The 23,213-nt window shown below is 34.5% G+C and overlaps 1 protein-coding gene across 9 annotated transcripts in view; it reads right to left on the reverse strand.

Annotated features, from left to right (window-relative positions):
• TDRD3 (tudor domain containing 3) overlaps positions 1 to 23,213 on the reverse strand; it is a 408,301-nt gene that overhangs the window by 272,951 nt on the left and 112,137 nt on the right. For 8 of the 9 annotated variants that reach the window (XR_012514351.1, XR_012514352.1, XM_074387640.1 and 5 more), the window contains exons 11-12: positions 12,716 to 13,566; positions 6,851 to 6,976 (exon numbers count right to left, since the gene is read on the reverse strand). Coding sequence is in view for 7 of the 9 variants with exons in the window: in XM_074387640.1 (XP_074243741.1) it covers positions 6,851 to 6,976; positions 12,716 to 13,566 (977 nt within the window). In the remaining 2 variants the exon portion in view is untranslated. Of the gene's footprint in view, positions 1 to 457; positions 1,844 to 6,850; positions 6,977 to 12,715; positions 13,567 to 23,213 lie in introns of those variants that run through there. The other variant, XM_039473287.2, reaches the window with a different exon arrangement.

Consider the following 23,213-nt stretch of genomic DNA (forward strand, 5'->3'; position numbering starts at 1 on the left):
GCACTGACTGTATTGGGAAGTCTTCTACATATATTTCCAAAAGAATGGTAAAATTCAGTACAGTCTGAAATTACAGCTTTAAAAGTATCTATAAGTAAAGTAAATGAAAAGATAAAATTTTTTATCTTTTCTAAGAGATCTTTTATCTTTTAGCATTTCGAAGAGAACAAGTCTTAGGACTACTGAACCAAAAGTATCAAAGGAATACATAAGAATGCCTCAACAATTCCAGCCCCGTTCAGTTGTAACTCTCACTCATGATGGATGCTTCCTTAAGACTATGCTGAAGGAAAAATCAATCTGTTATATAATATTGGATATACAGATAAAGTATTGCAAATATATTTCTTAATTAACCAATGCCATATATTCAGAAGTCCATACTTTAGGTTACCATTAATAAAGGGAAGATTTAGGTGAAAAAATATTAATGTAATAGCTTCTGGTATTATTCATGTATACAAAAAAAAAAAAAAAAAAAAGAATGCCGTGGGCCTGGCGAGGTGGCTCACGCCTGTAATCCCTGCACTTTGGGAGGCTGAGGTGGGGATCACCTAAGGTAAGGAGTTTGAGAACAACCTGGCCCGCACGGTAAAACCCTGTCTCTACTAAAAATACAAAAATTAGGTGGGTGTGGTAGCATGCATCTGTAATCCCAGCTACTAGGGAGGCTGAGGCAGAAGAATCACTTGAACCTGGGAGGCAGAGGAAAATGGAGGTTGCAGTAAGCAGAGATTACATCATTGCATTCCAGCCTCGGTGATAAGAGCAAAACTCCATCTCAAAACAAAAGAAAACAAACAAACAAAAAGAAGGGCACCATGGCTCACACCTGTAATCCCAGCATTTTGGGAGGCCCAGGTGGGAGGATCACCTGAGGTCAGGAGTTCAAGATTAGCCTGACCAACATGGTGAAACCCCACCTCTACTAAAAATATGAAAATTAGCCAGGCGTGGTAGCGCACACCTGTAATCCCAGCTATTCAGGAGGCTGAGCCAGGAAAATTGCTTGAACCCGGGAGGCAGAAGTTGCAGCAAGCCGAGATTGCACAGTTGCACTCCAGCCTGGGCAACAAGAAGAGCAAGACTCTGTCTCAAAAAAAAAAAAAAAAAAAAAAAAAAAAGAAAAAGAATGCTGCAGATTTTTCAAACCTAATACTAACCTAATACTTAATTTGTTTTAATCTAGCATTTTCCAAATTTGTTTAACCATGAAGTGGAACTAATGTCCACATAGTAATAGTTAAATAATTTGAGGCTTAAATTATTTTATGAATTGTAATTAAAGTTAGAAACAGATGCATTATTATTAAAATAATTTTAAAAAGAATGATGGCATGTGTTAGGTAATGTCCTGCCATGTTATTTCTTTTTAAGATTTACTTCACCTTCAGAAAAAAGAAACATGAAATAATAATATAATCTATACTTTCATTGCCCAATAAAGGAAAACTCAGAATACCCAGAAACTATTTAAATATGTTTTTACATATAGTTTCTTTAAATAGATCATATGTTATCAGATATTAGAATTCAAACAATATTTTGTACAGTTTATTAAAACAACATAGTATTAATTTAAATAGTCAATTAAAATGTCCTCATTGAATAATACAGCTAGGTTAAAACTGAATCTCAAGCTTTTCATAACATTCCATTAGGCTTAGCTATCACAAACTGAATTTCGATTTTAAGGATTAGATATGAAATAATTTTAAGGTAACATTTATGCATTTGGAATACACTTACGAATAAACGCTCTGTCCTTCTGTGTTAGCAGGTTTTATATCTCCGGCAAAGTGTTTCTGTATAATCCATAACCTCCCTCAAAAATTGTAAAAGGCTGGGTGACAGATGACAAAGAAATAAATGAAGCACCATCTAATACAATCAAACTTTACTAAAAGAAAGCTAAAAGATACTACATGGAATCCCTAAGTTCCACGTACCGTGATTTGAAAATTATGTTCTTAAATGGGACTAGCTATAGAGTTTCCTTCTGACTTACTCACTTATATTGCAAAAGAAAATGAGCACTGCTCACATAGCAATCTCTGAAAGTTTCCCAAAATATGTATGGTGGAAGAAGATGTATTTCAGTGACCTTAACCAGTAAGTATGGAAAATTATAATCGCTAACTTACGAACTTATCAGTAAAATAGAAAAATCTTCTGGGCTATGATCACATAGGCATAGGTGCTTATACGGTTTACAAAACATTAATTGACAAAATCTCACTGCTACATAATTCTGATCTTCCTTTGAGGTCAATGGCTTTTATAAAAATTATCCTTTTTTGGAATAATTTATAGCTTTTTATTCATATTATTTGAATTTGAAAAGGTAACTTCCAAACGTGCTTCCCAGGATGACATTACAAAATAATTTGTATAGCAAGTTACTTCAAAACTAAAACTTGAGATTGATAGCTCTTCATTTTAAAGTATGCCAGCATGAAAAAATATATATAATTATCACAAAAAAACGGAACCCAAACCCTCCTAAAAACAAATTTTACCTTTTAAATAGATAAAATATATAGATAAGAATTCTTTAAAGAGACAAATTCTTTATGTTTTCTTCTTCCACATTAATTTTATTTCTAAACTAATATGGAATAATAATCTGTAATTATTTAAATTAAAACTTCACTGTGCTGGAGATATAAAACCTGCTGACACAGAAGGACAGAGCATTTATTCATAAATGTATTCCAAATGCATAAATGTTACCTTATTTCAGTAAATGAGATCTTCTCTATTAGTATTTTGTTTAAAGCTTCAGGAAGTTAAGAATTCAGACCCTAATTAGATATTTCAGTTTGTTTCACATCATAAAAACTATGACTTATCTTATCTTTGTGCAGACGGCAGGGATTTTTGTGTTTTATAGACTTATATATACCCTGAGGTAGAACAGTGCCAGACACCTAAGAGATGTACTAGATATATAATGAGTATTTGTTGAATAAATTAATATTGTCCAGAAAAACACTTAAAATAGGATGACCGCCTACAAAACAGTAACAATTTGCCTATCACTTTCCAGAATTACTGCCCAAGATGATGTGTACTGTATGTTACAGTCTTAGAACTGACAATTATCTACACAATCACCTTTTTCTAGTTGGAATAATAGCTAAACAATGATGATTTCCTGACACCAAGAAGCAGATACTATGAACTTTTGAAAAGATTAGATATCAGCACATTCTAAAACATTTCTTAGGACATAAAAGTCTCAATATAATTCAGGACATGAATATATTTGGAAAATCAGGACCCAACAGTATTTTTCCAGGTTTAGGAGAGCAATTCAAAAGCAACAACACAAAAATCTTGCCTGATCAGCAGCACCAGGTTATTTTACAAGCTTCCAAATTGCCTGTGGCATCTTTTTACTGGTTTCCTGGAATTAGTTTTAGAGTTTAAAGGAACCAATTTGGAAAGGGCCTGTGGGAAACACAAGTAGCAGGTATTTTTTTGCCCCTAATGTTTTCTCATTCAGTGGTAGGAAACAGAAAATAATCTGCTTTTTTCCATATATAATTCTACTAGTAAAACATGAGACTCCATAATGTTTCATTTACTTTACTAAAATAAGAAAAATCCTATAAAGTTCAAAGATCTCATTTTTTAAAATAAATTAGAGCACTTATCCAGTTAATAATGAGCTGTTAATCTCATATTATGTGTGATAACTAGAAAGTTCACTACAATAAAGGCATCCAATTAAGATACAATATCTCAAGATAGCCAAACAAAACAAAACAAAACAAAACAAACAAACAAAAAAAACTAGGTGAAATCTAGCTAGAATAAGTAAATCAGGGATGACCACAAAAGTTTAATGAATTATTTTGAAGAAAATTAAGTATTTAATGATAATCAAAACACACATTTTGGCCATGTAAAATATACTCCCCAAGTGAGTATGTTCTGGAAGTGAAAATATATAGTCGCACGAAAAGGAGAAATAAATATTTGGCCTACTGACAAATTTAAGGCAAATAATTTCTAAATTCATGAGAAAAACATTAACACTTGAAGTATTAACTTGATTTTTATTTTAATTTTTCATACAAGCTATTAACTTAGTGAGTCACTTAATATATCATGCTTTTTATTTAATGATTTATGCTTATACTTTTAAAAGACAATACAAGCAACTAATTTTCCACAAAGGCTTTTGGCTTATATGCAGGGTTTTTGACTGTTTTTCTGCAATTTAGTTTAAAAAAATCTTCACTAAATGTTCACTGCTATATTTAGGAAAGCAAGTTTTCCAAAATCTTGTGGCAATAACAAACATAAATCTTCATAAAAGATACAATATCATTTCACAATAAAAAAAATGTAGTGCGCATATATAGTGCACAAGTTAAAAAACTAAAAATTCCACAATCCATAGTGTAATTGTGCTAAGGCCTCTAACCACCTCCCTGCAGCTTTGTAGCCCTTTATTTTTTCTAGTATGACTTATCAGTTACAGTTACCTTCTTATTGGTACGGTGAATGTTTTGTTTTTTGATAATTTTGTACATTTTTGATTAACGTAAAACTTGTTACAGTTTCCTGTTACCAAAATTTTTAAAAAGCACTCTAAGACTCCAACATTAATACTTTCAATACTCTCAGAGGCTAAGAGAATTCTACACTAACTCTACATTACATGTACTGACAACAACACAGACTATATTTCTTCAGGGCTTTTTTTACATCTATATGCACATAAATATTTTTTTAAATAGAAATAGGTCAAGATATGTTAAGCTGGTGGCCTCTACATTTCAAGGAGATATTCCTCACAACTAAGTTAATTATTTATGCAGATAAGGAAGAAAGGCTGATCATGATGTGCATGATTCAGAAACGTTTGCTATAGTAATTTACACAAATTCATGAACATCAAAAATCACTTGATTATAAAAGTAGGAGAAAAGAAATATCAGAATCTCCAAAAGATTTAGTGACTCTATCCTGCTTCTTTCTGTAAAATATTTCAAGTATTTTATAAAAGATTTTTAAGTTGACTGCAGAAAAAGAAAATAGGTTAAAAAATGACACAATAAAGCATATTCACAAATAAGTAGGAAAAATATGAAAGTACTGCTGTAGTTCAGAACAGAATCATTAAATAAGCTGCAACACCTGATAAATTTATTGTCCATCTAAGCTTATACAGACCTAAAATCAAGAATAAAGCCATGAGGACTATTAAGGGAGAAACAGGAAAAGACTTTCTACTGACTGTAGAAAGAAAATGATCACTTCGTGACCAAACACGTTTGAATAGAAGAGCTACAGTGAGGAATAGGAAATGTGCTCCTCAGCTATGGCCACCCTGAAACAGCAAAAGGAAGGAGAGAAGAAACCACGTAAGAAAACTAAATTTTTCTTTAGGGAGAGAATAATAATATTAACCTCTGATTAAATCTTCTAAAAAGTAGGAAGTTAATAACATAAGAATTGTATTTTGAATCTTTGACTGCTATGGCTAAAACCAACTTGGAAAATAATAAATAGCAAACCAGGACTCAACTTCCAGAAATACAGATTCAATAAATACTTTTGTCATCAAAACCAGATTAAAATGTGTGTATTAATAGAAAAGAGAAAATAAAAATAGCCATCATACCAGAACCAGAAGAGTAAAAATATAGTTACATCAAGTTTCTCCAAGAAAAGAAAGATGTAAATTAGATACTGATGATTTGGGATATTTTTAGGCAAAAACTAATTAAAGTTTAGAGAATAAAAGTTAGGGAAAGATCTCTTAATTAAACAGAAGAGCCATTAGTAATCTTATGTTGTAAGATATGAAATAATAAATTATCTAGAAAATAATAATTTCTCCAGAACAAAAAGGCAAAAAATAAAGATCCATGGCCCAAAACATTATTACTGCTATTCAGTTTTTTCTTGCTGTTTTTTTTCTATTTTTGGAAGGTGGAGAAAGGGTACCACTGAAGATATGACAGAAAAATTTTAGAAGACCAAAACTAAAAGCAGCTCATGAGAAAACAATGTATCCTTCAATGATGAAGCCTACTGTCTGGATAATTTTCTAGAATATTTTGCTATTTTAGGAAAATACTAACATATTTGTTGATATTGGCTTTTATTAACAGCTACTCACAAATTAAAGAAATGAAAGAAAAACTTCACAGGGCTAATTCTAGTATGTCTTGTATTTCTGTTTTTGCCTAAATGTAAGAATCAATTTATATAAAATCACATACGTTCTTTATAAAATGGACTCCATGAGGCCAATAAGTTCTAAGTTACATCATCAAAGTTATCACATAGTTTTGATATAACACTTGGCAACAAAACTAATCCAATAATTAGCAAATAGATAATTTATAGTTAATCTGTACATATATACGTCAATATATATGCAGTAAATGCAGTGTAAAATCATATATAACTTAAATTGTTTTTCTTAATTTTACCTGTAACTAAAATGATATATGCATATCCAACAGAGATTTGAATCTGACAGCTGCTGGACATAATTTAGTAAGATTCAAAGTAGCAAACTTGAAAGAAACAAATTTGTATAAAAACCCATTTCACATGTACAAATTTTTGGCAAATATGTAAATGAGGGCACCTATTTCCAAAGCATAATACAACAAAACATTATACAAGAAAAGTAATTCCAATGCATTCATTTTTATTGTGGTTCAGTGTAGGCATTAAATTAAAATCTTACTTTAGGATTAGCCAGTTATAAGTAAATTCAAAATATTATTCCACAAATTTTGTATGGCTATGACTAATTCTTTAGAGTTATATATTTTCTTCAAAATAGCTTATGCCTTTGTACAGAATATGTATCACGTACCCATGCCTCTGTCTGAATGGGCTTGATATTGCTCAGTAGCACCTCTTCATAGTTTCCGTAGTCAATGAATTTAACAACTGCTGTCATGCCTGAAGAATGAAGGGCTTCAACTTCTGCCCGGTAAAACTGAGGAGGCAAAAGAATTTTTAAATATGACAATTGGTATTGTCTATAAAAGGCAATATTTAAGGGAAATGTAAATTCTTAAAGTATTCCAATATGTAATATTCTTCAAAGGAAAACTTACCTTTGGAATTCTTTGACTAACACTAGTAAGATAATTTTTTTTTCTTTTTGAGACAGGGTCTTGCTCTGTTGCCCAGGCTGGAGTGCAGTGGCAAGATCTCGGCTCTCCAGCCCAAGCGATCCTCCCATTTCAACCTCCTGAGGAGCTGGGACTACAGGCATCAGCCATCACACCTGGCTAATTTTTTGGTATTTTTTTGTACAGATGGGGGTTTCATCATGTTGCCTAGGCTGATCTCAAACTCCTGAGCTCAAGTGATCTGCCTGCCTTGGCCTCCCATAGTACTGGGATAAAAGGTATGGGCCACTGCACCTGGCCAACAATTCTTATATACTAATCAGAATATATAACTATAATTTTTTCTAAAAACAGAAATATATGACTAAAAAAGTGGCAAAAAAGAAGGCCCATTGATTTAGTCATCACAAGTGGCTGGAATGAAGTAGGGATGTCAGGTAAGAAGTTAATTTTACAAATACTGGATCTAAGTGACCTGGCTCCAATATTTGTAAGATTAAAGACGTTGAAAGTCCAGAAACTTATTAAGTTACTTAGTGTTAGTGGGCTCTAAGAACTGATGCCTATTAACAAACTCAGGAGAAATGATTTACTTAACAGCCATAATTTTATCTACTTATTTATTTACATTTATTTCTAGAGACAAGTTCTTAGTCTGTTGCCCAGGCTGGAATACAGTGGTGTGATCATAGCTTACTGCAACCTCAAATTCCTGGGCTCAAGATGTCCTCTTGCTGCAGCCTCCCAATTAGCTGGGATTAGAGGTGCATACAACCATGCCTGGCTAATTTTTAAAATTTTTCATAAAGACAGGGTCTTGCTAGGTTGCCCAAGCTGGTCTCAAACTCTTGGCCTCAAGTGACCCTCTCTATTTGGCCTCCTAAAGTGCTGGAATTAGAGGCATGAGCCAACTGTGTCTGGCCTATAACTACAATTTTAAAATGTATCTGTTAAATTAACTGGGAATAAGTCATCTGATTGGAGTAATCCTTCAATACAGATCATCCCATTCAGGAGCCAAATTATAGGTCTGAATGTTGCTTAGTGAATGTGAAATGGAAACAAAAACCAAATTGCTCTTAGAAAGTTTTCTTCAAGCCAGGATACTATAATGCTCTACTACAGTATAACACTATCTACTCTAATTCTCTCTCTCTCACTCTCTTTTTTTTTTTTTTTTTTTTTAAGAAGTCTTGCTCTGATGCCCAGGCTGGAGTGCAGTGGTACAATCTCAGCTCACTGCAACCTCTGCCTCCTGGGTTCCAATGATTCTCCTGCCTCAGCCTCCCAAGTAACTGGGATTACAGGCACGTGCTACCATGCCCAGCTAATTTTTGTATTTTTAGTAGAGACAGGGTTTTACCATGTTGGCCAGGCTGCTCTCGAACTCCTGACCTCAGGTGATCTGCCTGCCTCTGCCTTCCAAAGTGCTGGGATTACAGATGTGAGCCACTGCGCCCAGCCAATAAATAGTATCTCTTAAGAGGTTCACCAGAGTTAGAAAATGCTAAAGACAACAAAAATTCATATTTTTCACAACCTTCTAAAAAATGAGTTACTCTCAAAAGAGTTGGTTTTTAACTAGTATATTTAATATTACAAAGGTATTAAGTGAATCCATGGCATTGCCTTTCCAGGTCTGAATGTTAGCAAGTTTAGAGATGCTATAATTTTCTTCATCTTAGAGTTCTTGTTATAGCTCTCTATCTCTCCCCTCTTCTTTTATTTCTTAGCCTCACACTTTTGTATTCTATTAATTGTTCTGAGTTGCCAAATTATGCCAGTTCAGGTAAATTAAACACTAAATCATGCTATATCTTAGCATGACTAAGATATATGTATTTTTAACTTAATATTTTCAACTTATGATGGGTTTATTGGTACATAAACACAATAAAAATGCTAAAATCTGTATTTATTCTACAAGCGAAAGGCTTTAACTAGAAAGAATGGCATGGTCTAAGACCAGGATCACAGTGACGGCAATACTGATAACAAATTTAAAAGGAATAAAGTTGAGGCAAGGAAACCAATATGGAGGTTGTTGTAATATTCCAGTTGAGGAGAAAAATAGCTGAACTAGTTTAGCAGTCTAGAAGAAGAACTTCTCTGAAATTCCCAAATTCTCCTACAGAAATGAAGTTAGGAAGAAGGCAAGACATTGTGACGAAATTTTTTAAACAATATATATACTAATTGATTATCTCCAAAATATCATTACAATGCAATTAAGAAGATTATGATATCTTAATGATAGTTAAGTCAATTCCTTTTCTTAAATCTCTACCCTGGTCTCTGCCTTAAAAAACAAAAAACAAAACAAAACAAAAACAAACAAAAAAAAAAACGGGAAAGTTGTCCATTCTTGACAAGACATTTAAGGTACCTCTTCAATTAGTGATTTCAGAAGATAATTAATTCCATTTCTTTCACAGGATATTGTTTGCCATTTTCCCAATGCTTAAGGGTGGTGTAATCTAGTTGGAGTCCACAGTTCCTTACCAAAACTGAAAGTACACATCTAATTTGAATCAAAGTAGCCATCTTAGATCATTCAATTACTCTAAGAATATTCTAATCACTCAACACATCTTGGGTACTATTTTGTTAGGTATTGTTTTGTTAGGTACTGAATTGTTAGATGCTATTTTTTGGATGCTACATGACATTTTGAACATATTCAGCAAAGGCAATATATTTACTATTTTGATTTTTTAAATTTATTTTTTGACCACAGCCATTACTGATACACAGTATTATTGATTTTTTTTAGATAATTACAATTAACATTAGGCCTTTAATAATCGTATCAGGTATTTGGAGGCCTTTTAGTATAGCATAGCCATAAATATCTGATATACCTCAATTATCTAGCACCTAGCAGCTACTCAATTATGATTTGTTGAATATCCAATTAATATTTGTTAAAGAATTCTGTTCAATCCAATTATCTGTAGGCCTACTTTATTTTATTTTTGATAATCATTCATATTCATTGATTCATTCTCTGTTTTTTTTTGTTTTTTTTTTTTGAGATGGAGTTTCACTCTTGTTACCCAGGCTGGAGTGTGATGGTATGATCTTGGCTCACCACAACCTCCATCTCCTGGGTTCAGGCAATTCTCCTGCTTCAGCCTCCTGAGTAGCTGGGATTACAGGCACGCGCCACCATGCCCAGCTGATTTTTTTTTGTATTTTTGGTAGAGACAGGGTTTCACCATGTTGACCAGGATGGTCTCGATCTTGTGACCTCGTGATCCACCCGCCTCGGCCTCTCAAAGTGCTGGGATTACAGGCGTGAACCACCGTACCTGGCCCATTCTCTGTTTTATTAACCATGGCTCATAACTTTTTGTAAGATACTAATAAACACTGCAGATGAAATACTGGAAAGGTTCTAGAAGATGTCATTTTTCCCAGTAACAGAGTTTTATTTTCAACTGGCAGAGAGAATATAATAAGATGATATCCCTGATCCTGCAGAGAGTTGCTTTTGACTTTGCAAGGGTTGTCTGTTTTAATTTTGCACTTACTACTCAGGGCATGATCCTTGTAGGATTTCAATGGAAAGCCTGAGTCACTTACCAAGCCTTTCAAATATTTTGAATGTGAATTCCAATCTCTTACTTCTGTTCTTGTCAAGGTCACCAATAACCCCACGTTATCCAATACAGAAAACACTTTTCCGTCCTCATCTTAATCTTTCACAGAAGCATCTGACACAATGACTGTTCTTTTTAAGGTAGCTACTATTGGCTCAATAAACACTGATTTCCAACTACTTTACTTTTTCTTGCTTCCATCATGAAGGACAAGTAGCTAAATAATGAATCTCCTACTACTCAAATCAAATAGTTCCTGAATTTCAGAAAGTAAGTGGTCTGAGTTGGAAGAATAAGAATCTGGTTAGTGAAGACCAGTGCACCTGCTTTTCAAGCCTTCCTAATAGCCAGAAAGCGGCTATGTGAAATAGTTCCAAATCTGCTGGTATTCCTGGAAAGGCTTTTGCTTTTCCAGAGAAAAAGACAAGACACACAGTCCTGTCTCCTCCCTTCCTTCCAGCTTTAAGTAAAGATGTGACAGAGATGCTGTTTCTAAATAATTATCATCCCAGTCACACAAAAACCTTAAAAACCTATGCCATCTAGCTATATCCTCCTTGTTCTATCATCAGGCAACACCTAATACTCTGCCTATACCTCATTATTTAATGAACACAAGAAGGCCTGGTTCCTGACCCCAAATTCCATTGCATCCTTATTAAAGGAGCCACCCAAATCCCTAGTATGAATTTCAGTTCCTTGAAATCTTCAGTTACCTTTACTTACACCATTCCCTATAGCTACACACTCTCATGGGCATATCCTTACCATATCAACTGCAACCTATAAAATACTTATTTTGAATATTTTTCCTTTTTGAGTTGCTTCTCACATCCACCCCGACATTCACTCTATAACTCCCTTACATATGCTTTAATTACCTTGCTATTACCTCCATCCCCTTACCATCCTATTTTTCTCATATATAAGTGCCCCCTCCAGAATTAGCTAATTAACAGAGTTAACTAATAATTACGAAATCCATATACTGTGAAAGGAGCAAGACTACAGAGGAAAACCAGACACAGCCCAGGTTTCAAAGAACTTAATATCACGGTAGAGCAAAGAGATACCAATACAAGAACCAAACCCAAAAATATTTAAAAGTTGTGATAAATTTTAAAAAGTTAACGCATTGATTAAGAGAATAATGTAGGTAGGAGGATGGGGCAGGTCAATGAAGGCTTCTTCTAGGAGGTGATGTTTGAGCCAAGCCCTGGAGGTTGAGAAGAGTAGCTGACAGAAGAGCACACTGCACAAAAGGGAAAAAGCGTGCAAAGGCCCCTTCTCTGTGATGTACCCTCTGTCCCTTTCCCTCTCCTGTTCTCACTGTGCTGGTCTTCTGTCTCTCAGCCAGGCTCTTACTCAAACCACTGTACTCTTTCTTGCCGTCATCTTCTATCTTTCCTTCCTTCTTTCCCCTACAATTTCTCTCTTTCTCTTTTAGCCAGCACATAATATAGAACTAAAGATTGGTTTAATAATTTTTACACTTGATCTTTAATAGTTTAATAATTTTCAAATTATTATAAGATAAATAATTAACTTATATATTAACTTTTTTTTAAAGTAGGCTGAATGTGTAATATTTTCTTCAATTGAAAACCCACAAAATTTCATTTTGTGCCACTCAACTGATTTTCTTCCTTGTGAATCAGCGTAATTTTACTAGAGTGAAAAGCAAACATGCATAATTCAGCTGATGATAAGTAAAATAAAGTTCAACTTCACGTAATTACTTTTACAATAGTTTTCTGGCATGTAAACTAAAACCAAACCTAACTTAACCAAATGTTACGGGACAGATTGTCCCTAAGCATCCATAAAAATATTAAATATTTTGTTTATCCTTTATATGGCTATAAATCTGTTCCAAGATTTTAAATAAGTATAATCATAGGAAAAAACCCTCATAGTTCCAAAGTGATGGCTTCTATCAAGTCCTACTAGAATGTTATTTAGTAGTATTAGTGTATAATATCTTTAAAGCATCCATACCTTGTTGTCTTCCCAATAAAGTGCAAAACATTCATCTCCAGGTTTCCACATTTTTGCATACTCCATAGGAATAGATGATTCTAGTATTTTTTCTGGCTTAATTGGCCCAGATCTTCTTTTGGGCCCACTATTGTAAAATACTTTATCATCATAGGGTATAGCTGTGATAGGTCCTGCTGGCTTAATAGGTCCTATTCGTCTTCCTTTCAGTGGCATTTCTACCTCTCCATTTGGAACACCAATGAAACTATTACTTCGAACTGGATTCTGATAATCAGTATTTACATTAAAATGTTTTTCAATTTTTAGACCACTGAAAGCTTCATTATTTATTGTTCGTGATTTCCTGTCATAAAAATGATCAGGATTAGATGTTTGGTTTTCTCTTTTTCCACGTTTTTGATTATTATAATCTATAGATTCTTGAGGAAGTGGATTTTCTTTTGCATCTGCATAGGAGGGACCTTTTCCTGATCTGCTTTGCATAGAGTTATCTCTTTTTTTAAAAGCACCATCACTATGCTGAGAACGTAAAGGATACGAAGTATCTTTAGTTCTGTCATATCTAGAATATGGTCTATCACATTTGATTCTGTCTTCAGCCCATACTTCAGATGCGGAAGAAGTACTTGGTCTTTCAGAACCTCTATTTCTAGGTAATCCACTGCCTTCTAAAACTGACTTTGAATTTTGGGAGTCTCTTTGAAAACGCGGCGGTTTTTCATTTCTTGGCTGCCTGGTATCATTTCGAGGAAGAAATCTCAGTTGATTAATATCTTTTATTCCATTTTGCTCAGTATTTGATGATCTGTATTGTCCCTGATGAAGCTGCTGTGGCTGTGATTTAGGTTCTGAAAGGTAAAAGTATACCATATGCACATTAACATGAAGACTCTGCATTAATAATTATTTTAACATGCTTTAAATTATTCTGTTAATACAAAATTATCACACTACTACTTTAAAATCTTTGTCAATTTTCCTACCTTATTATCTTACTCGTTCTCTGCTTCCTTGGAGTCCTGTATTTCTAATGTACAGTTTTCTTAGTCAGCAATATTAATAAAGTAAATCAGTAAAATGGACCACAGAAAATGATGGATAATCCTAATTCTTATAATACAGCTGCCTACATATGCTATTCTGGTAAATCATTTCCTAAAACATTAATGAGGTTGGGTGTGGTGGCTTACGCCTGTAATTCCAGAACTTTGGGAGGCCGAGGTGGGCGGATCACCAGAGGTCAGGAGACTGAGACCATTCTGGCTAACATGGTGAAACCCTGACTCTACTAAAAAATTAGCTGGGCGTGGTGGCATGTACCTGTCGTCCCAGCTACTCAGGAGGCTGAGGCAGGACAATCACTTGAACCCGGTAGGCAGAGGTTGCAATAAGCCATGATCCCGCCACTGCACTCCAGCCTGAGTAACAGAGAGAGACTCAGTCTCAAAAACAAACAAACAAAATTAATGAAATAGAACTGCAAATTGCTAACTCAAAAACTACTATGAAACTGTACAAGTACAACCCTGTTTAACTCTTTCTGAATGCCACTCTAATTTAGAAGTATATAGCTATTATCAATCATGTTCTAGCCTTTGCAAACATGTTTCTTTTCAAATCTTTCTGGATCTGGAATTGCTAAGTGTTTATGTTACGAACAGATATCCTACTATTAAAAAAGAGTAAGAGTTAATTTTCTTGATCTGTCAAAGTAATTAAGTAGAGTAGGTATTATTTGGAAATACAGAAAAAGGTGTCAAAAGTGGAAATACCGAAAAAGTGTCAGAAACATTACTAAGCATAATAGTGCATATAATGTACAAGCAGTGACATGATAAACATATATAGAAAATTTTTAATGGCTGAATTTCACAGTGATTTTTATTGATTCAATTTGTACCATGTCATTTATACTTTCTTCCTCCATCATTTCACATTGTATGTCTGTAACATTATTACCAAAAATATTCATTGATCTTTGGTGCATATGTCTTGTTTTTGTCATCATATATCATAATCAACATGTGGCTGTAATTATTCTTATATTTCCCCAGGGTCAGAACATTTCCAAAGAGAGCTTCTACTGACATCTTGGGTGAGATTGTTTCCACAGATGCAACAAAATTAACTGCAAGAAAATTAACTTCTTTGGCCTACAGATACGAAATGCCCCTAGCATCCCCAGGCACTCTTGACTATCAAAAGTATCCCCAAACATTCCCAAACAGCCACTGGAGGACAAAAGGTATCTGGTAAATTGTTTAAAACAAGAGGAGTAAAGGTTTAAAGCTTACTGAGTGACAAAACAGGTAACCAATTAAAGATCAAGACACAAGTGGTCAGACCAAGCATGGTAGCTCACACCTGTAATCCCAGCACTTTGGGAGGCTGAGGTGGGTATATCACTTGAGGCCAGGAGTTTGAGACCAGCCTGGGCAATGTGGCGAAAGCTTCTCTCTACTAAAAATACAAAAATTAGCTGGGTGTGGTGGTGCACACCTGTAATCCCAGCTACTCTGGAAGCTGAGGCAGGAGAATCACTTGAACCTGGGAGGCGGAGGTTGCAGTGAGACGAGACCATGCCACTGCACTCCAGCCTGGGTGACAGAGCAAAAAACTCTATGTCAAAAAAGAGAAAAAAAGAGAGACTCAAAGTGGTCCAAAAAACCCCTTTTCAACAGAACCAATGGAAGCTAGAAGCCAAAAGGGTTTAAATACCTTTAAAATTATAGGAGATTTTCTAAGGAAAAAAATTAATCCAGTCAAACCACCCCTTAATCGTGACAAAGAATGAAGATTTTTCTAAGACACAAGATTTCAAATATTAGCCAAAGCCATAAGAGGTATCTTTAAAAAAAAATAAAAATAAAAACACTTTCTCCCAAGAATATCTGCCTTATAAACTTAACACAAATGTCTTATTTTAACAAATGTAGTCAATATTAAATTTTTCTTTAGAGAGAAGAAAAATGATCACTTTTAGTTTCTGCTGGCATTGTTTATTGTCCAGGAGTAAAGACCCTGGGAAAAATAGCGGTGACCATAATCAGGACACAAACGAGTGCTTTCAGCAGAAGGCATGTATTGGCTTTTGCTCTAGACATTATTGGAGAATAAAAGCAGCAGTTGCCGCCTGTTGATTATCTGCTATGTATCAGGTAGCCCACACCAGCACTTTATATACATTATCAATAGACCCCTAGGTAGTTTTATGATACAGGTGTTATGAGGCTTAACAGAGACAGGTAAAGTAAGATCCCTTGTATAGTACATTGAATAAGTAACTGTTTAAGGATCAACTTTTCTTAAATTATTCCAGTTAGGGCCACCAATATCTATAATAATCAGGAGGTACAGAAAAAATTAAGATACCACGAAAGTAATAAATATCCTGAACTACAGATGAAGGCTGAATAACGATGTATACAGAATGAAAGTTCAACCAGGCTTGGCAGGTGTGGCAGAATTTGATTTCAATTCTTCTAAAAGGAAAATATGAAAAATTTCCTAATCTACAATTTAGAATTTAGGGATATTTCTACATCCTCATATAGTTTTAAAGTGAAGAGATAAAAGACGATGTACCATGCTAAGAAGAAAAAAAAAAGAATTAAGGGGTACTACGAATCTACGGAAGTATCCTGGAGAACTATATTAATAGGAAAATGTAAAATTTCTTCATTTGATTCCAGATCCAAATTACTTAAAGAATTTGATTTTTTAATTATTGTTTTTACTAACATTTAACACTTTCATTTATGTACTCAAGCAGTCTTACATCAAAAGTACTATCTCAGAAAAGAGAATAACAAATTCCCTAACAGCTTATTATTTAACAAATAAACAAGCTTAGGAAACTTCTGATAGTAAAGAGGAAAAATCATTCCACTTAGAACTTAAGATATTATTTTCAGTTACTGAATTGATGATGATATACATTAGACTATAGAATAAAAGAAGTAATTTTGTTAATAATGAACATACCTCATTTCCATTACTATGCTGAGATAATATAGTAAGAGTAAAATTTATAAATAAAATTATTTTTTAAAAATAAGAATTCCTGGCCAGGCACGGTGGCTCATGCCTGTAATCCATCCCAGTACTTTGTGAGGCCGAGGCGGGTGGATCACCTGAGGTCAGAAGTTCGAGACCATCCTGGTCAACATGGTGAAACCCCAACTCTTACTAAAAATGCAAAGATTAGTCAGGCTTGGTGGAGTGGCCCTGTAATCCCAGTTACTTGAGAGATTGAAAGGGAGAACTGCTTGGATGGTGCCACTGCATTCCAGCCTGGATGACAGAGCAAGACCTTGTTTCAAAAAAAAAAAGGGTGTTTTTTTTTTTTTGAAATGGAAACTTGCTGTCACCCAGGGTAGAATGCAGTGGCAGGATCTCGGCTCACTGTAACTTCTGCCCTCCCCAGGGGCTCAAGTGATTCTCCTGCCTCTGCCTCTCGAGTAGCTGGGATTATAGGCGCCCACCACCATGCCCAGGTAATTTTTGTATTTTTAGTAGAGACGGCGTTTTACCATGTTGGCCAGGCTGGTCCCGAACTCCTGACCTTGTGATCCATCCACCTCAGGCTCCCAAAGTGCTAGGATTACAGGCACGAGCCACTGTTCCCAGCCGCAAATTGTGTTTTTAAAATAAGTTGGTTTTCATATATATCCATTTCATTCCAAATGAAATAATAGCTAAGAAGTCATCTTGGATTTCTAATCATTCTTGGATTCATCATCCAATCATTCTTGGATTTCCTTAAGCCCAATACCTTTTAGGTTAGTTAAATCATAAAGTCATATATAAAGTAAGTGTTTTCAAATTGGGCTCATCTCTGAAACACATAACAAATATACAAATATACTCATATACTAAATTGTGGGAGATGCAGTATTTTTTCCTTTTTTTTTTTTTTTTTTTGAGATGGAGTGCAGTGGTAAGATCTTGGCTCATTGCGCAGGTTCAAGCGATTCTCTGCCTCAGCCTCCCAAGTAGCTGTGATTACAGGCGCGGGCCACCACATCTGGCTAATTTTTGTATTTTTAGTAGAGATGGAGTTTCACCATGTTGGCCAGGCTGGTCTCAAACTCCTGACCTCAAGTGATCCATCCACCTCGGCCTCCCTAAGTGCTGGGATTACTGTGAGCCACCATGCTTGGCCTCCCTAAGTGCTGGGATTACATGTGAGCCACCATGCTCAGCCAGAAAAGCAATTTTAAATAAACTAAGGAATATACTCCAAATCAATTGCAAAGACAGCTCCTTGGTTACCCAGTAAGAATCTGATTTTTCTCCTCTACCCTTTTTGAGGTGGCATCATGACTCTAAACTACATTAGATACAAATGCGCAGCACAGGTCAAGTCTGCAATCACTCTAATAAACATACTAAGATATTCTTCTATACAGGCAGCAGGCTAAAATGAATCACATTTTTTTTTAAATCACCCTGAAGGAAAAGTTGAAAACAAAAGCACAAGTAGAAATGAGTAACATTTAACATTAAATAGCAGAAAACATAAAAGATTGGCAAAAAAGTGATAGAAAAATGTATTACAGGCCTGGCATGGTGCCTCACACCTGTAATCCCAGCACTTTGGGAGGCCAAGGTAGGTGGATCACTTGAGATCAGGAGTTTGAGACTAGCCTGACCAACATGATAAAACCTCATCTCTATTAAAAACACAAAATTAGCTGGGCATTGTGGTGCACGCCTGTAGTCCCAACTACTCAGGAGGCTGAGGCAGGAGAATTGCTTGACCCTGGGAGGCGAAGACTGCAGTGAACAGAAATGGCACCACTGCATTCCAGCCTGGGTGACAGAACAAGACTCCATCTCAAAAAACAAAAAGAAAAAGAAAGAACAATGTATTACAAAATAGACAAAACTGTGAAAACACTTCGAAGATCTAAAAGATCAAAAGATCAAGATGGCGAAAGCTCATATGAGAAAACTAACCAAAGAATGCTACATGAGTTTAGTATGATTTGAGAGGAAACATTCCCATTATTACCAGATTATGATTTTCAAAATGTATGTTTGCAAGATAATTAACTATGACGTTTTACATCATATGATTTGAAATGCAATAATAATTAATAATAAACTAATTGTCACAAATCATTTGAATCTTTATATAAGGATGTACTAAATTAATCAGACATCTTAAAATATTAATACTTTTTCACAGAATATTCACTTCTCTAGCAGCAGTTGCACCAGCATTTTATAGTAGAAAACCAGGTCGAATATGTTTCCAAAACTAATCCTCATTTTATTCTGAGACACCTACCTGAATAAATGCCTTAATATTTGTTAAGATCTTACTATATGCCCGACTCTATGTTAAAGGTCTTTTGCCTACATTATTTCATGTCACACTCACAACCACCCTAAAAGGGCTGTATTATCACCTTTATTTTCCAAGTGAAGAAACAAAGTAAAGCACAAGCCTCAAGTAAAGGCTTGTGCTAGAAAATGCTGAAGCCAGAATTAAACTGAAATCTAACTGAAGCTGAAACTCATGTTTTTTCCATTATGCCAAGCTGCCCACCCAGAGAAAAATAAACCAGAATGTAACCAACATGTTAGCTTATCACTTGTATCTGTTCATTTCTGGTGAGATGCAGAAATCACAAAGGCTCTTTGACAATCTCTGATGGGGCTGAAAAATACATTTGGACACTAGGACTGCCAGAATCCTGACCTAAAATTAATAATCTCTTTCCATTAATGCAGAAAAACCTAAACCTCTATTGAAAATTGAACGGGTATTCAGAGCTCACAAACTGGCACTTAGAGATAGCATAAGAGAGACAACATATGTTTTTATCATAGGTGTGCCACTTAGTAGTTCTGTAACCTAGGCAAAATAATTAACTTTTCTGAGCCTCATTTTTAAGATCGGGGTAATAGGGCCGGGCGCAGTGGCTCAAGCCTGTAATCCCAGCACTTTGGGAGGCCGAGGCGGGTGGATCATGAGATCGAGAGATCAAGACCATCCTGGTCAACAAGGTGAAACCCCGTCTCTACTAAAAATACAAAAAATTAGCTGGGTATGGTGGCATGTGCCTGTAATCCCAGCTACTCAGGAGGCTGAGGCAGGAGAATTGCTTGAACCCAGGAGCCAGAGGTTGCAGTGAGCCGAGATCGTGCCATTGCACTCCAGCCTGGGTAACAAGAGCGAAACTCCGTCTCAAAAAAAAAAAAAAAAAAAAAAAGATGGGGGTAATAATAGAGCATACCTCGGAGGATTAACAACATATGTAAAGTACTTAGAAGAGTATCTGGCTTTAATAAGCACCCAATAAATGTTAGCTGTTATCATTAGCATTAAAATTAAGCAAATAAAGTTAATTGATGATACCTTAGGAATAACCAAAAATCAGAAAATAAGGTGCTTCCCTATTTACACATTCTCACTATCACCAACTCCCATTTTTAGTTAGAATCTTTACCTTGCTTTAGTTTTTTTATTTGTTTTTATTTGATTCTTAATGGAAACAGGGCAGGAAGAATGCTTTAATAAAAACTTCTTTATTATCATGTTATAAAAGTCGTATTACAGAAAAAATTTAGATACATCAGAAAATCAAAATCATACTCTAGTACTGTTTTTCACTTAAAATATAGTATATCTATAAACATTCTCCACATAAAGTCTTCTCTACATCCATCAATTTTTTCTTTATTAAAATCACTAAGAAATATTTAAAAAGTAAAAAAAAAAAATTATTCTTGATCCTATCAATAGAAAACTGTATAGAAGAAAGTTCCACCTTCGGCCTATACAATCCCACTTCCAGATATAGTCATTATTCAGTTTCAGAGGTTATCCTTTTTTATATAATTCATACACCTTCTTTAACAAACAAACAAAAAAAAGACTCATGCTACATCTCATGGGCTACAATTCAGTTTTTTCAGTGAACACTATCTCATGGGTATCTTTCCAGTTTAGTGAGTGCAAGTATCTCATTCATTTCAGTATTACATTTTTTTTAAGGCTGCTTTAAATATTTTTACATAGTTATCATATTGAGAGTAGGGTCTGAGTTATTCAGCATTGTTTTCTCCAGTACTTAGCTACTAGAGGATCAGGCAAATAGGTGGCACTCAGTAAATATTTGCTGAAAGAATTACTGAAAACACTAGGAATGAAGTAAGCCTCCAAGTTCAAATTGCTATCTGTTTAACACCATTACCTAGGCTTAGCTAAGGGTGCAAGATTGAAATAGAAAATGCACTCCTCTATTTTTCCTTCTTTAAGAGAAGTTTGCATCAAAGCACACTAAGGTAGATTTAGACTGAGTTCAAATGATCACAGAAAAAGACTGCACAACACACACACACAAGTAAGCTTCTAAAAGCCATCTCTGATTTGCACTAGAGAACACTGAGCTTGAGACCAAATAAACTGCTTCTCCAGTTCTGCAGTGATGCACCTTTGACAAAGTCACTGAGAACCCCAGTTTCCTCATTTGTAAAATGTGAAAAATGATTCTTATCACAGGATTATGGTAATGATTGAGTTTGAAAATATATATAAAACTGCTTTCTCCTGGGTCCATATAAGGTGTTTGGAATTAGACTGACTACTGGAATTAAATTCCAGTTCTACCACTGAGCAGCTGTGTGTGACCTTGTAAAATTGGGATGATGCTACTTAACTCTTTTCTTCACTTAGTTACTCATCATAGTAACTGAGCATTGACTGCTGGTGGTGTCATCAACACTCTCCTAGTCAATCTGTATGAAAGTAGTAGGTAAGACCCATTTCCCTCTATCCTATGGAGCTTAGTTACAATAAGCAGAGGCAGATAACAAACAAATAGGTAAAAAGAACAAATAATGTAGCTTAAAGCTATAGTAAAATGTATGAAAGAAAGAAACAGACTTATGAAAAAACTAGGAGTAGTACAGGGTATGCCGATACACAGGTAAAACTTCTCTCAAGAAATGGTGTTTAGGTGATCCCTGATGAGAAGAAATACGATGAAAGTAGGGAAGAGTCATCCAAGAGGAGAGAACAACACATACAAAGCAGGCTAGAAACCTGCTTAAATTCTAAGTAAAGTCAAAAAAACATTAATTATTAATTTCAAAGGAAAAATTACTGTATATTCCAGCATCATAAAGTTGATGTCCATTATACTAAATAAAAACACCAAATCTCAGAAAAAATTATCACAGGAATTAATATTAGTTTTAATCTGGCATGGAATTTTGCTTTCAATTATAATTTGCATAATTATTCAAATATATACAGTTATTTCCCTGTTCTCATTAAAATCTTTATAGATATGACACGTTATACTGAAGACTAAGCTGAAAATAAACATATTTATGATGCTTAATGTTCAAAGAATTAATTTTTTGTTGTGTCAAAGACCCTTTAAAAAAAAAAAAAGAAAAAAGCCAATTTTTAAAAAATTAGCATAAAGCAGAAGACTACTGCGGTTATAAATGAACAAATCGTGAGATTCTGAGAAACAGTGCAACATACACCAACAATACAAATGCAAAGATTGCCCTGTTTAGCCCCATGTAAAGCCCAAGCTAGTCCTTACAAATAAAATAAAATAAAAATAAAAATAAAATTCTAGTTTAGTAAAATTTCTCACATAATTAAAAAAACAAATAAGCTTACCTTGGGGTGCAGTTATAACATCCCCATTTCACAGACAAGGAAGCTAAAGAGGCTTGACTAAGTCACACAACTAGCAGAGTAGAGCTGGAATTAACTGAGTAGATTCCAGACCCCACTATTAAACACCCTCTTAAACCTCAACAAAGCTACCATTATACTGCTCATTAATAACCATGAGTTGTTTTCAGTATTTCATCATGAAACTCAGATTAAGATTACTAAAAAGATATTTTTCTGCCAGGGTTAAAAAAAGCACTAATGGACAAATCGATTCATTAAATGAAAATACATGTGTTTGAGTAATTTAGCTACTTGGGTAAAGTCAGATAAGGCTCTCTTGTTGATAAACAGGTATTTATACACGAGGCACTAGATCTGTGGGTCAAAAACCATGTAGAAATAACAGCTTTATGTTATTTTTGCTTTAGTTAAAATATTAATATACAGTCTATTTTTTTACCTGTCAAATGGAAATAATATATATTTTTCATTTGTAGATAATAAAATGAATTAATAGTATGCAAAGCACCTAGCATAGTCCCTGGCACATAGCAGATGCTCAATAAATGAAACTTATTTTATTTTATGGTTAACAAATGTTTAAGTGAATAGACAATTAATTGAGGAGGAAGAAAATAACGGCAAAAATAAAAAAGAGGCTCCTGTGTTCTAGTATTCTGAGAAAAGCTATATCCATCTTCTACAGATCCAAGTACCCAAAAAAGTAATGATATGATCATATGCAAGTAATTTAAACAAATTGATTTAAAACAATGTAGATTGAATACGCAAACTCTACAACAGAGGAAACTTCTTCAGTTCGTTAATGATCAATTATATTAG

This window comes from Saimiri boliviensis, chromosome 16 (assembly GCF_048565385.1).
Source record: "Saimiri boliviensis isolate mSaiBol1 chromosome 16, mSaiBol1.pri, whole genome shotgun sequence".
Taxonomy (NCBI): Eukaryota; Metazoa; Chordata; class Mammalia; order Primates; family Cebidae; genus Saimiri; species Saimiri boliviensis.